The sequence below is a fragment of the Mus pahari genome, chromosome 6 (genome assembly GCF_900095145.1).
Source record: "Mus pahari chromosome 6, PAHARI_EIJ_v1.1, whole genome shotgun sequence".
NCBI lineage: Eukaryota > Metazoa > Chordata > Mammalia > Rodentia > Muridae > Mus > Mus pahari.
In genome coordinates this window covers 81,125,360-81,137,710 of record NC_034595.1, presented here as the reverse complement: position 1 = coordinate 81,137,710, position 12,351 = coordinate 81,125,360, and the positions used below count along the sequence as shown (strand labels likewise).

General features: G+C 56.5%; 1 protein-coding gene across 1 annotated transcript in view; it reads right to left on the bottom strand.

The window, feature by feature from the left end:
• Positions 1-12,351, bottom strand: part of Col16a1 (collagen type XVI alpha 1 chain) — a 49,777-nt gene that overhangs the window by 5,494 nt on the left and 31,932 nt on the right. Inside the window, exons 48-64 of the mRNA XM_029540060.1 lie at positions 11,803-11,847; positions 10,969-11,013; positions 9,259-9,312; positions 8,722-8,775; positions 8,098-8,151; positions 7,059-7,103; positions 6,892-6,945; positions 6,691-6,726; positions 6,370-6,432; positions 4,175-4,246; positions 3,935-3,988; positions 3,283-3,327; positions 3,061-3,105; positions 2,711-2,764; positions 2,255-2,308; positions 660-710; positions 257-346 (exon numbers count right to left, since the gene is read on the bottom strand). Of these exons, the coding sequence (XP_029395920.1) occupies positions 257-346; positions 660-710; positions 2,255-2,308; positions 2,711-2,764; positions 3,061-3,105; positions 3,283-3,327; positions 3,935-3,988; positions 4,175-4,246; positions 6,370-6,432; positions 6,691-6,726; positions 6,892-6,945; positions 7,059-7,103; positions 8,098-8,151; positions 8,722-8,775; positions 9,259-9,312; positions 10,969-11,013; positions 11,803-11,847 (915 nt within the window). The remainder of the gene's footprint in view (positions 1-256; positions 347-659; positions 711-2,254; positions 2,309-2,710; positions 2,765-3,060; positions 3,106-3,282; positions 3,328-3,934; positions 3,989-4,174; positions 4,247-6,369; positions 6,433-6,690; positions 6,727-6,891; positions 6,946-7,058; positions 7,104-8,097; positions 8,152-8,721; positions 8,776-9,258; positions 9,313-10,968; positions 11,014-11,802; positions 11,848-12,351) is intronic.

Below are 12,351 nucleotides of genomic sequence, written 5' to 3'. Positions count from 1 at the left end.
GAACCAGGACTTCTCTCTCTGATAGCTCATCAAGGGACCTGCATCAGGTTGTTGGTGTGTCCTCAGAGGTAGTGCCCTTGTGTGCTTCCGGCTTGGTGCCAGCTTACAGGGCTCATCCATCTGAATGCAGTCCAGTCCCCAGATGCTGCCACCTTGCTATGCTAACAGCATGATTCAGAGCTTCTCTAAAGGCCCCAGGTGTGCTGTGCAAAGCCAAGCGATCCTTTCCCCTGGACTATACGGTGTGAAATCTTACTGGAGGGCCGGGGTGTCCGGGTGTGCCAGGCTGGCCTGGGAGGCCCGCCAAGCCCCTTTCTCCAGGGACTCCCCGATCTCCTTTCAGGCCCTAAAAAAAAAAAAAAAAAACAGGATGAAGATGAAGATTACTGGAGAGAAGGAGAGGCAGAGGCCACAAAGCCAGACCCCTTGCCATGTTCCAGGGCCCCAGCCCCACAGGAGCAGATGGCATGCCTGTGCCTGTGGCATGGCCCGAGGATGGCCCAAGCCCTTTGCCTTATCCCAGAAGAGAGATCTTTAGGACAGATGGCCAAGGAAGGGAATGAAAGCAAGTCATTTCTTCGTCCCTTTGGCTTGGTCTGGAAGGAGCCCACAGCAGAAACGGCCATACTCCTTAGAATAAGTGGTAGAAAGCCACTCACCACGGTAGAGAGCCCAGGTGGACCTGGCTGGCCTGGAGGACCCTGTGGACCCTAAGGAGAGGAGAGAGTCAAGGCACGGCACAGTAATGGCTTTAACAAAAAGACCAGGCTGGAGGGCGATTAGGCAGCAGGAACATTCCCACATTGCATTAGCTTTCTTTTCTCCTGAAACTGGTCCTCCCTTTCTGATCTTACACTTGAACTTCTACCAGGAGCTCTGGTTCCGGAGCAGAGGTGGAGAGTGGCTAAATACCAAGGATCCCGTGCCCAGTGCTCCCTGAGTGGTGCACCCGGGCTTGTGAGGTGCAGAGACGAAAGACAGGAGAAAACAAGCTACTGGCCTGGGTTTCTTCTAAGAGCCTATGCTTCCTAAAGGCAGCCCAGCATCCTACTGTTCTATGGGATAGGGTCTGCACAGCAGGGGTCCACAAGTATCAGGGGCAGGGGCCATATGTATCAAGGGCCATGTCCCCCACCACCCACAGCCACAGAAGGGACTCCTGGCATCTCCAAAGCCCTTGGCCATATCAAAGAAGGGGGAGATCTTTGGGGCAGACAAAAGGCTGATCCAACAACATGGGAAAATTTTGTGGCTCCTCCCCCCAGGTCACAGTGACATGCTAAACCCCTGGGATGTCCCTTCCTGACACTGCTGGGACTGTATCTAAATACCCACAGTCCAGAGGTCACCTGCTCACCAGAGCAACACCTTCTCTGAACCTGAGAGCGCTCAGCTCCTTCACAGAGCATATTCCTTTACGCCCCTCCCCGGGACATTCTGGGCCATGGCTCCTATGCTACTCCTGTAAGACTCCTGGGGTGGGGCTGCTCATCACTGGGACCAGTAGAGAGCAGGGGGCCTAGGCTGGACAGAACAGTGACAGGAGGAACCCGGGAGGTCCTCATCCACAGCCCCCATGAGTCTCTACTGGGGACCTGAGTGATGTCATTGAGTGACCTCAGTGGTGTCATTTCTCCAGCCAGGGGTCCGCTAAGGCAGTGAGTGGCTCTCAACCTCCCTAATGCTGCGACCCTTTAACACAGTTCCTCAGGCTGTGGTGACCCCAGCCATGATAAGATTTTCATGTTTAACTCATAATTGTAATTTTGCTGCTGTTATGAATCAGAATATAGATATCCGATATGCGAGATATTTGATATATAACACCCCCCTCCGAAAGAGTCGTGACCCACAGGTTGAGAAACACTGCCCTAAGGCTCCCCCCACCACCCAGTTCTCCTCTGTAACATCACCCCATCCCTTGAAACTTTCTTATTCCCTTGTTTCCTGTGTCTGTGGGGAGGTCTCATTGGACAAGGGCCCTTGTCTATGTGGCTCCGTGCTGTGGCCCTGGTTTGGAACAGATGGTCAATAATTGCTTATTGACTGACTGAATGGCTCATGTCTGGTAAGCAAACATGCATGTGCCCGGAAAACCCAAAAGGCGTTGGAAAGCAAAAACCACTTAATTAGATGAGTCGGAAACCTTCCCATCTCCCGAATGGCTAGGGCTCCTGTGGCCACCACGAGCTTACCACATCCCCTCAGTGACATCCTAGTTCATAGAATCAGAGTCAAAAACAGTTTAACTCACAAGATGCCCTGGGGGTCCTGGTCGTCCCTGGGGTCCCATGGCACCGGGCTCACCCTGCAGGATCAGAAAGAAAGAGGTGACACAGAAACTCACTCACTTGCACATCTGTGTCTGCTTTCAGGGGAGAGATGAGCAGAGCTTGTGGTGGTGGCATGGAGGGCTGGACAGAGGGCTGGACAGAGGGCTGGACAGAGCGCTGAGCTTTAGACTCTAGCCTTCCAGGGCTTAAAGGCCAGGCCTGCCTTTTGGGTGGTTGTCCAATGATGCTCTTAGAGAGGGGACCAGTTATAACTGTCAAGATGTGCAGGGGGTTGGGGGGGTGTTGAAATTTCACACCAGAAGGCCAAGGAGAGAAGGCAGCCACTAATGCAGGAAAAGGGAAGCTAATGCAGGAGAAAGGCTACATCTCAGCCTTAGTGGAGCCCCAGGCTGTGACCACAGAACCCCAGTCCTTACCTCTGCCCCTGGCCGGCCACTGCTGCCAGGAGGACCGGGTTTTCCACAGTCACCCTAAAAGAGAGAGGTGGCAGTGTAGCGAGATATCCCTACCCCCATGTTGACCCTGGATCAAGGGGGCTCTGACGTCTTGCCCTGGCTTTGGCCAGAGGGCCTCTGATGCCCTTCAGGCTGGTGGGTGTTAGCATCCTGACCCAGAGTGCTGGGCCCCAGTGGCCTCAGGAAGCCAGGCCTGGAGTACCATCTCAGCCAGGGGTCCAGTGGCAGTCTAAACCCAGGCTGGGCCGCCATGTCTCAGGCGTTGGGTCTGAAGAGACTAGGGAAGTCTGCTGAGCAGAAGTCCTCCTCACCTTAGGCCCAGGGAGGCCGGGGTGACCTGTTTTCCCCTTGAAGCCCTGGAAGGAAAAGCAGAGAGATGTGGTGCCTCCCCTCTACCTGACATGCCCCCACACCTTCCTGCTCAGGCGACATCAGGGGAGTCTATTGCAGTCATAGCATGAGGACATGGAGGCTCCGAGGAGAGCCGGGAATGGGGCTCAGAGCTCCCAGCTCCTTCCTTCAGCTCAACTTACTGGAGGTCCCATGAGTCCAGGAGGGCCAGCGGGACCTGGGTCCCCCTAGGGAAAGAAAAGGAAGCACTGAGGAGGTTTGATTCAGCCTTGACCACACTCACTCTCCACCCCACACTGCTTCTGAATCTCCGTTCCCAGGATTTGCTGGGAAGCTTAGATGGGACAGAGGGGCCGATCCAGATCCCAGTCTGGCTCGGCCTCTGACTGGCTGGGGACTGTGAACGGGTCCCAGCCCCTCTGTGGGCCTTGGGGACAGTGAACGGGTCCCACCCCCTCTGTGGGCCTTGGTTTTGTTTCTTTTGGTTAAGGATGGGAAATGACCTTGATAGCTCCCCGCCTTTGCCACGTTCCCATTTCTCTGGTTGCCCAGAAAAATCTCAACCAAGGAGCCAGGGCCTGCTCAGGCCTGTCATGATTACAGCCCTATTCTTTCCAGAATACAGCCTACTTCCTCCAGCTGTCCGGGTTTTGGGATCTAAGTGGTGTCTCTGTCACCATCCAATTCACTTAACCTGGCTAAGTCTATTAGGAGGCATGAGAGACCAGGGGAGTCTGAGGCCGGACTGGAGGAGACTTGGATACCAAAGAGCGACTCCTCAGCTCACCCCATCAGCAGGAGAGGGCTCCCGGCTCCCATCCAGCCCCATCTTACCCTCAGGCCAGGCTTGCCATCCTTCCCGTCCAGTCCATCCAGCCCGGCAGGGCCCTGCACACAAGAGAAAGGCATTGCTAGATGCTGCTCTAGAGCTTAGGAGGAGGGGCGTCTGACCCAGTCCCATAGCTAGACTCCAACTCACCTCTTACCCAACTCATACCGTTACCACAACATGCACACACACTCACACAGGTACTCCATCCCACATACCATCAGGCCCAGAGGGCACACACTCACCTGAATCCCGGGAGGGCCTGGTGGCCCAGGGGACCCAGGCAAGCCTGAAGGACCTCGAATCCCTTCACTGCCCTGAAACAGGAACACCCAATGAAGTCAGGGCCAGGGATGCCAGGGGTCCCTGGGAGTCAGGACATTTGGCTTCTGGTCCTGGTTCCACCCTGACTAACCTAATGTATTCCACATGCTAAGAACCTGCGTCCTTGCCTACCAAGGCCCCCTTTCCCTCGCTGCTTTATGGGGAGTGAGAACTTGCTTAAACCAGCCCCTTCTCAGGGTTGTCCCAGAGGTCGGTACGTGTGTGTGTTTGGTTAAGGATGGGAAATGTGTGTGTGTGTCTGTGTGTGTGTGATATTTATATTGTATGTGGGCTTTCATGCCTCAAGGTGGGAAAGGTGAGTAGATTCCTGTACTCCATGGGCCTGCCGGAGTAAATGGCAGTGCAACACCACATCAGCTTTTCGAGGATGGAGCTGGAGAGCTCAGGGATGGGGGTGGAGGCCCATGGAGGCCAGGCCTTTGAGGAAATGTCACAGGAGTGTCACCAGATGGTGTGCTCTGAAGATGAGTCCCTGGGATGCGGCAGGGAGGGAAGCTAGAAGGGATCTAGGGGGAGAGACAGATTTGGAAGTAGTCCCACGCCTGTGACCTGGGTGTCAGGGCCCTTAGGGTAGATGGATTGGGAGATGAGGCGGGGGAGGTGGACACTGGACTGGGAGGGGCCCCGAGTAACATGTGGCACATAGTCAAGAAACAGACCAGTGGCTTTGACATCGCTTCTCAGCTCCCTGGGAGTTGGTGGTGGTGGTGGGGACCCTTGACCCTGGGAGCATAAAGTAGGTTTCTGGGCCAGATGATAAGATCCCAGAATCTTCTTCCAGGTCTTATCCAGAGCCTCCTCGCTTGTGTCTGTTCTCTATGAGGTTGCACATGAACTTTTGTCCAATAAAAGGCTCAGGGACTGTAAAACCAACTGCAAACGGCCATATAGCCACGGAAAGCCGAAAGCAGGGCAGCGAGGAGGAGACTAGGAGTGTGGACTGGAAGCTGAGATGCTTAAGGAAAGGTTGCTGTTTCTCCTGGGCATGGGAAAAGCTCTGTGGCAATGTGGCAGGGGCGGGGATGGGACAGGAAGAGGCTGCAGAAAGGAAAGACACAGCTACAGGGTAAAGTTGGGGTTTTGCAATACCGCCATCGGCCAGGAGGGGTCAGCACAGTGCTAGCCAATGTCAGCCCCGCTGGGAGTTGAGATGAAACACCTCTATCCAGCAGTTTGGGATTCTCTGCAATGTGACCAGCCTAAGCAGGACTTGTCTACCACCTCCATCACTGGAAAGGCAGGCATGAGAGGGAGCTGACAGCCACCATAGGTCCACCTACGTCTGATGGACATAAACCTGGGGAGGCGGCAGAGGGGCGTGTCTCTTGCAGTTGGACACTCACCTCTGATGCTACGACAATGTGTGCCCTGGGTGGCTCCCTACTTTTTGGGTCTTCCAACTGTTTTCTTTTTCTCATTGTACAGTGAGAGGCTAATGTGTGGTTTCAGAGAAGAGAGGCTCCCAGAAACCAAAGCGCCCTGTAGACCCCTTCTCCATCCAATGCTTGGAAATCAAGCCTGGGGTCTCCTCCAGCTCCTACTCAGTACACAAGGGAGCCCCAGCTTCTGCTGAGCCAGGGATCTCAAACTGCAGGAGGGCTATGTGCCTAGCTTATCAAGGTAGTTCTAGAGTCAATCCTGCAGAGTTCCAAGGCTCCTGTCCCTAGATTATCACAAAATCACAGGTGACCCTGTGTCTTCGGGGCCCTTGGGGACAGCCTAGAGAGAGAGGCACCCCCTCCTCCAGGTATGCCTCCATTCAAGAGGTCCCAGTTTCATCCATTTCTTGGCTCCTTGCCCCCCTCTGCTTCCCCTTGAGAAATGAAGCTGACTGAAGTTGGCCTGTCACAGTCTAGTTACCCGCCTCTACCAGTCCTGTGCCTTTGCCCCCACCTTGCTTATGCCAGTCTCCTAGCAAATGGGAGCTCAGGCTACTCAAAGACTGAGCAGAGGGTAGGGAGGATTAGGAGAGGGTGTGGGACCATCCACGGAGCCATTCACTGGTGAGCACAGCCTGACAGAATGGACTTGTCGGTGGATTTCCTCAACAGTCACAAGAGCTGCTTGGCTTTGGCAGAAGTGGGGTTCGGCTCACCTTCTCTGCTTGAGGGCCAGGTGGGCCAGGAGCTCCAGCTTTGCCTGGGAATCCTGGAGGGCCCTGTATCAACGAAGAAGTGGGCAGGGTTGGAAGCCGGCTCCTTCCCCCCTTCCTTCTGGGTGGGAGACATCTATCTGCCTGACCCTCCATGGCTACCCATGAGGCCTTGCTCTCCAGGTCTGGCTCCTGAAATCTATCACGGCCACCTGGACTGTTTCTCCCACCCCCTGCCTCCCTGGTCCAGGTCCATCTTCACCGGGCAGGCCCTGCTCCTCCCAGTAGGACCTCCTTATAGGGAACATCTGTGTCTTTACTCACCGGTGGGCCTGGGAAGCCTGGCTGGCCTTGAAATCCCTAGGGGAAGAAGTGAGGAGGTCAGCCCCTGCCTGGACACTTAGGTGGAAAGAGGAACGGGCTGGGGTAGCCTCAAGTCTACAAGCTTTGTCCTCCCCTCTGTCCTAGATGGGCAGCAGGTGAAGATCTGGGACACACCCCCTCAACCTCCCAGACAATGCTCACCTGGTCACCCTTCTCTCCAGAGCTCCCCTGGGGGCCTCGCTCTCCTCGGGGACCCTGTCATCACAGAGGAGAATGCAGTTGGAACCCAGTCTTCCTGTCCCTGGGGCCACAGGGAGGGGCCAGGACACGCCCCTCCCCCTCCTCCTCCCCATGCCCAGCTCACTCACCGCTGGACCTTGGGCACCTGGAAGGCCTTCAGATCCTGGTGGGCCCTGGGGGTGCAAAGGAACAGAATCAGTCACTCAGAAACAAGAGGAATGAGGCCCCGGGGGTGGGCAGAGCATAAGGTGGGAGTGTCCTTTCCACCTGGTCCTTCAGTTCCCTGGAACCAGCCCGCTAACTAATCCTGCTACCTCCTGGCCTACGGCAATCTGGCCAAAAATTATGAGCTAATCTCTTTTGTGTAGGTCCAGCTCTGACTATGTCACTGGCTGGCTCAAAAGCCTTCCATGGCTCCCCTCTGTCTAATGAATGAGGCGTACGCTTCCCACTGAGGCTGGATTTACAGGCATCCTGTAATCTATCACCAGCCACCCTTTCCTGCTCCACACCCCTCTTCCTGCTCCCTCCACCCTGCTTTTGCTCTGTGCAGACTGCTGTGCCCTGAACATGCGGTTGGGTCACACCTCGGGCCTGGGCATTGCTATTCCCTCTCTCTGGATTGCCCACCATTCATCTTTCCTTCCGTGTGTCCTGAACCCTCAGGGGACCAATGCTGTCCCTGCCAGGACCCACCCATGACCTCCTGCTCTGTGGGCCCGGCACAGCTCCATCCTCCCCTGTTCCTCCTTGGGGAAGGACCCCTCTCCCTCTTCTACAGCATCATCATGCCCAGCCCCACTCTGCGCAGGACTCTCAGCTCTCAACATTCTTGTCTGTCCATCCACCCACCCACCCATCCATCCATCCATCTTTCTATCCATACATGTTTTATCTGCTTCCTGCTGCAGGACAGGGCTCACAGGGCCTACTTTGCTCAGTGCAGACCCTCAGAAGGGCTCGCAGCACCCAGCCTGCCTAGCAGAGCATCCTGTGGCAGGGTAGAAGACTGACAGGGTTGGCCTCACTGGCATTTGTGAGAGGGAGAGAGAAGGCTCCAGCTCTAGCTTAGCAGGTCCTGGCTATGCGGGCTGAGGTTCCTCAGTGGATAGACATGGACTCCAGCCCAGCCGCTCACCTCACATCCATACCCATGCTGCAGCTTACCGACTCCCCCTTCTCTCCAGCGGGGCCAGTGTATCCTCGTTCTCCCTTGATACCCTGATGAGCAACAGCAGAATTAGCTCTGTGGCCTGCCTACGGTGGTGGTGGTGGCGCTAATGCAAGACGTGGGGGTGGGGTGGGGGGGGGGGGGGGGGGGGGGGGGTGGGGGTGCAGCTGGTGCCCAGACTGGCACCTAAAGGCTCAGGGCATCAAAGTAGGGGATAAGAAAGAAGAGACAGTGGCCAGTAGGGCCTCCCACCTGCCTGCCACGTGGCCCACGCTGGAAAGTGGGCCACGCCCACCCCGAGGGCACTTTTGCAAGGGGTGGGCACCTCTCAATGTCTACCTCTCTCTCTCCTAAAACCCCGTAGGAAGCAAATCTCAGTTCTTCCTGAGCCTGGGACTCGTAGTGGCTTCCAACAGTATCCCCTTCCTTCCCCCATCAAAATGGTGGTGGCCAGCCATATTACCAAGGGAGCCAAAATGGGGTAGGGGTCAATATGGACGGCCTGGCCGAGACTGAATGCCAGGAAAGAAGGGACCCAGTTGAGGGGCACCCCCCTCCGCCTGTTCTCACCACCAGCCTGTACCTCCTCTCCACCCCAGAACCAGAGCTCTCTTACTCACAGGCAGTCCTGGGGGGCCCATGGCACCTGGGTAGCCAGGTTGTCCTGGAGGACCCTGCGAAGAAAGGCAGGCATGATGAGGGACCAGCCAGCAACATTTCTGTGACCCAAGCCTGAGTACCTGGCTCTGCCATCCAGCAGGTGCCCGCCCGCCCGTGCACATGGTGACTACTCTGGGCCATTCCCCAAACCCAGGTTCTCTTGGCTAGGGGTCAAAGCCCCAGGCTCACCAGAGCCCTGGGAGCAGAGCAGGAAAGGAGGCCCAGAGTGAGGTAGGGGGTAACCAGGCATACAAGAAGGGCACACAAATGCTATGGGCGGAGGGAAGGGGAGGGCCCGCTGGAGCTGTGTGTGTTCCCAGGGTGTAGGTGCTCATGGGCACCCAGTTGCTTGGATCTAAGGGGTGTGCAGCTCTTTCTTTTGTAGCCTTCAGCTCTTCTGGATCCGGGCTGAGGGTTTCAAAAGAAAGCTACCCCCCTACTTCGACTCAGTGGCCACCCCTCCGCCAGTTCCACAGGGCTGCCCAGTCTCTTCTTACCGGCTCTCCTTTGTCTCCAGTCAGACCCATGAGGCCTCGCTCCCCTTGAAGCCCCTTAGAGAGAGAAACCATGAGGAACTGTAGAGGAGGCTAACTCCTACCTAGCCCATGCTCTTCCCTGCCCCAGGCCTGCCTCTTCCCACTCTGCACAAAGGTCACCAGTGGCGACCCAGCGTCCCTGGCAAAGTGACAGTCTCGGGTGTACCCTGGAAGGGTAAGTCCAAACATATGGATGCCTGTCAGGAGCACAGCTTCCAGAGAGGCAGCCGCAGAGACACATTCGTTCAAGTGAGCAGCAGACAGGGCGGGCCCCCAGGTCACCATCACTGTCATTTCCTATGCCCAAGGCTGTCTGGGATGCACCTTTAGGAGATGTGTGCTCCTTCAGAGGGGGGCTGTCAGGATAGGTGCCCCCACAAATGATGTTCTCTATGTCACCATGGCACTTACCTGTTCCAATTCCCACCCAAACCCAAGTCACCCTCTTTAGGGATACAAGGGACAGGCAGGAGAGGGCTCTCCCCAGAGCAACCCCATGGCACTCAGTAACAGGGACATTGCTTCATTTCTCACCCTGATCTCCACAGCTCCAAAACTGAAAATATCTGGGGCACCCCCTTCTCCCTCGTACCTGCTAGAAGTGGTACCCAAACCTCTCCATGACACAAGACAGATGGCTAGACAGACAGATGGCCCCTTCACCCAAGCAAGCAGAAACAGACACGGTCTGGCCAGGGATAAAGACATGGGAACAGATGGAAATGTGACAAGGAGGGGCCCTAGCCCCTGGCCTCCACCACCACGCCTGGGAGGGCAGGAGCCAGTCCCAGGAACACGAATCCCACAAACAAGGGGTTTAGCTTCCATGACCCGGGAGAGAGCAACAGTGAGGATGGGGAAGGGGTTACGATGATTTAAACACACCCGTGACAATGACGGTGACAAGACAGAGCAATTAACGACACCTGGCAGAAGGATCGGCCCAAGGCCCTAGGCACAGTGGGGCAGGGCCCTAACACCAGAAATACCACATGCCCAGCCTTGGAGCAGACTCGGCCTGGAGCCAAGGAAGAGGGAAGAAGAGGAGGCCGTGGGTTTCCTCTAGCCGCAGGGAAGGGTGCACACAGAGCTGCCTGTAAATCCCCAGAGCGTCTCTGGACAGTCCTACCAGGCAGCAGGGCAGCTGACCTGTGCCAGCCTGCAGTGTGAAGCCCTAAAGCTTTGGCATCTCTGCCGGGCTCAGAGCCAGGCGCCTGGCAGGGCCCCAAGAACTACTTTCAGCAAATCTTCAGTCCACGCGGCAGTGGTGAGAAGCAAGAGCGAGCGTGAGAGATAAAGGGGCTCCCTTCCTAGAGGCACCAACTTCCAGTGAGAAGGTAAAAGAGGCTTGGGGGACAGAGGGGAAGTGTCGTGTGTGGGCAAGGGAAATGGAGGGTGCGAGAAGGAGAGACCGTAGGAAAAAGTGCCAGAGAGGCCGAGGGAGCGTGGAGAGAGAGGTCGGTCAGAGACCAGAGAGCCAAGCCTCCGGGACTTAAGGGAACCTGTGTCGTTAGCTACCATGTCTGTGGAGGACAATGAACAGAACACCAGGACACCAGGACACGGAGGGGGTAGAGGAGATGGCACAACCGGGGTGGGGTGGGGGGTGACAAGCGGAAGCCACAGAGACCTGGCTGGCAGGAAGGGGGCGGAGTGCTGCTAGGTTCTTACGGGCAATCCGGGGGAGCCAACAGCACCAGGAAAACCTGGGGGGCCCTGGTGGGAGAAACAGGCAGGTCACATCTCACAAGAGCGGTCACCCTGGGGGAGCCTTGGCGGGGAGTTTTTCAAGGTCACTGAAAAGGAACCTTAGCAGAAGGTGGTCGCTGTTACCCTAAATGGGGTCCCGACAGGCAGAGGTAGCAGCAGCCTCCTCAGCCAGGAAACCCTTCCCAGGGCTCCCCAAGTTGGCCTCTGGTGGAGTGCAGAGCATCGTCACTCTGGTTCTGCACCCCTCCCCCACCACCCGACCACCAAGGTCCCTCAGGTGAGTAGCCCCAAGGCCTCCATTTTTCTTTGCCAAAGAACATATTACCAGCACTTTCCATTTTTCTAGTCACATCTTTCCTGCTTCACCAACAGCCCTGTGAATTCTGGGTAGAGACCCTGGCCTGGCGTTTGTAGACTCCCCTAGAGATGGCCCCATAGAGCTATGGAGGGCACCATCCCAAACCCTTGTAGGAACTAGTGTTGAGGTGAGTGGAGAGATCTGGCTGCACACATACACCATGCTGGCCATGGGGCTACCTGGGTCCCTCGTGTGGTACTAAATGTCGCAGGGAAGAGGAGAGGCCCGAAGGCATGGCCCTGTGGATCTGCTTAGGGAAGGCACTCGGGGGCAGAGCAGGGTGCTTCAGGGTATTCCAAGTGGGAGAGCACAGCCCCAAAAGATGCTCTCATGACGGGAAGGTAGGGCAGTGGTGTCCCTGCCTGGCTGCAGAACAGTGTGCGGGTTAGGACTTTCTGAGATCTGTTCAAACGGACCAGGATACCAGGGATACTTACAATAGGGCCTGGAGGACCGGGAGAGCCCCTCATGCCAGGTGGACCCTGCAGAAGAAACCAAAGGAAGTGGATAAAGATGGTGAAGATGCGGAGGCTCCACGGTGGCCCATGTTTCCGCACCTTCTTCCAGCTCCCTGCAGATGCAGACCAGAGAGAGAGCTGCCGCCGCCGAGGCAGAACCACTTAGCTGATGCTGAAATGGCCTTTCCTTCCGTTCATTCAGTCATCCAACAAGCATTTATTGAGCAGCTATTATGTGCCCGGGCACAAGCCCAGGGGCTGGAAACATAGCCATAAACAAAACATTAAAATCCCCGCTTCGTGGCACTTATGTCCTAGAGGCGAGGTGAACAGTTACAGATGGAACACGGCTGGCACATAGTCTACTGCTCAGTTCACACCTGTGGAGTGCTCCTGAAGGAAGCAGATCCTCGGGTGCTGGCTGTTGCTGAGGATCGTGAAGGCAAAGGGGCTTCCCTGTTGCAGGGGGTAGGGGGTGGGAGCCTGGGGGGCATGTGGAGGGAGTGGGAGCCTGGGGGGTGTGGGAGG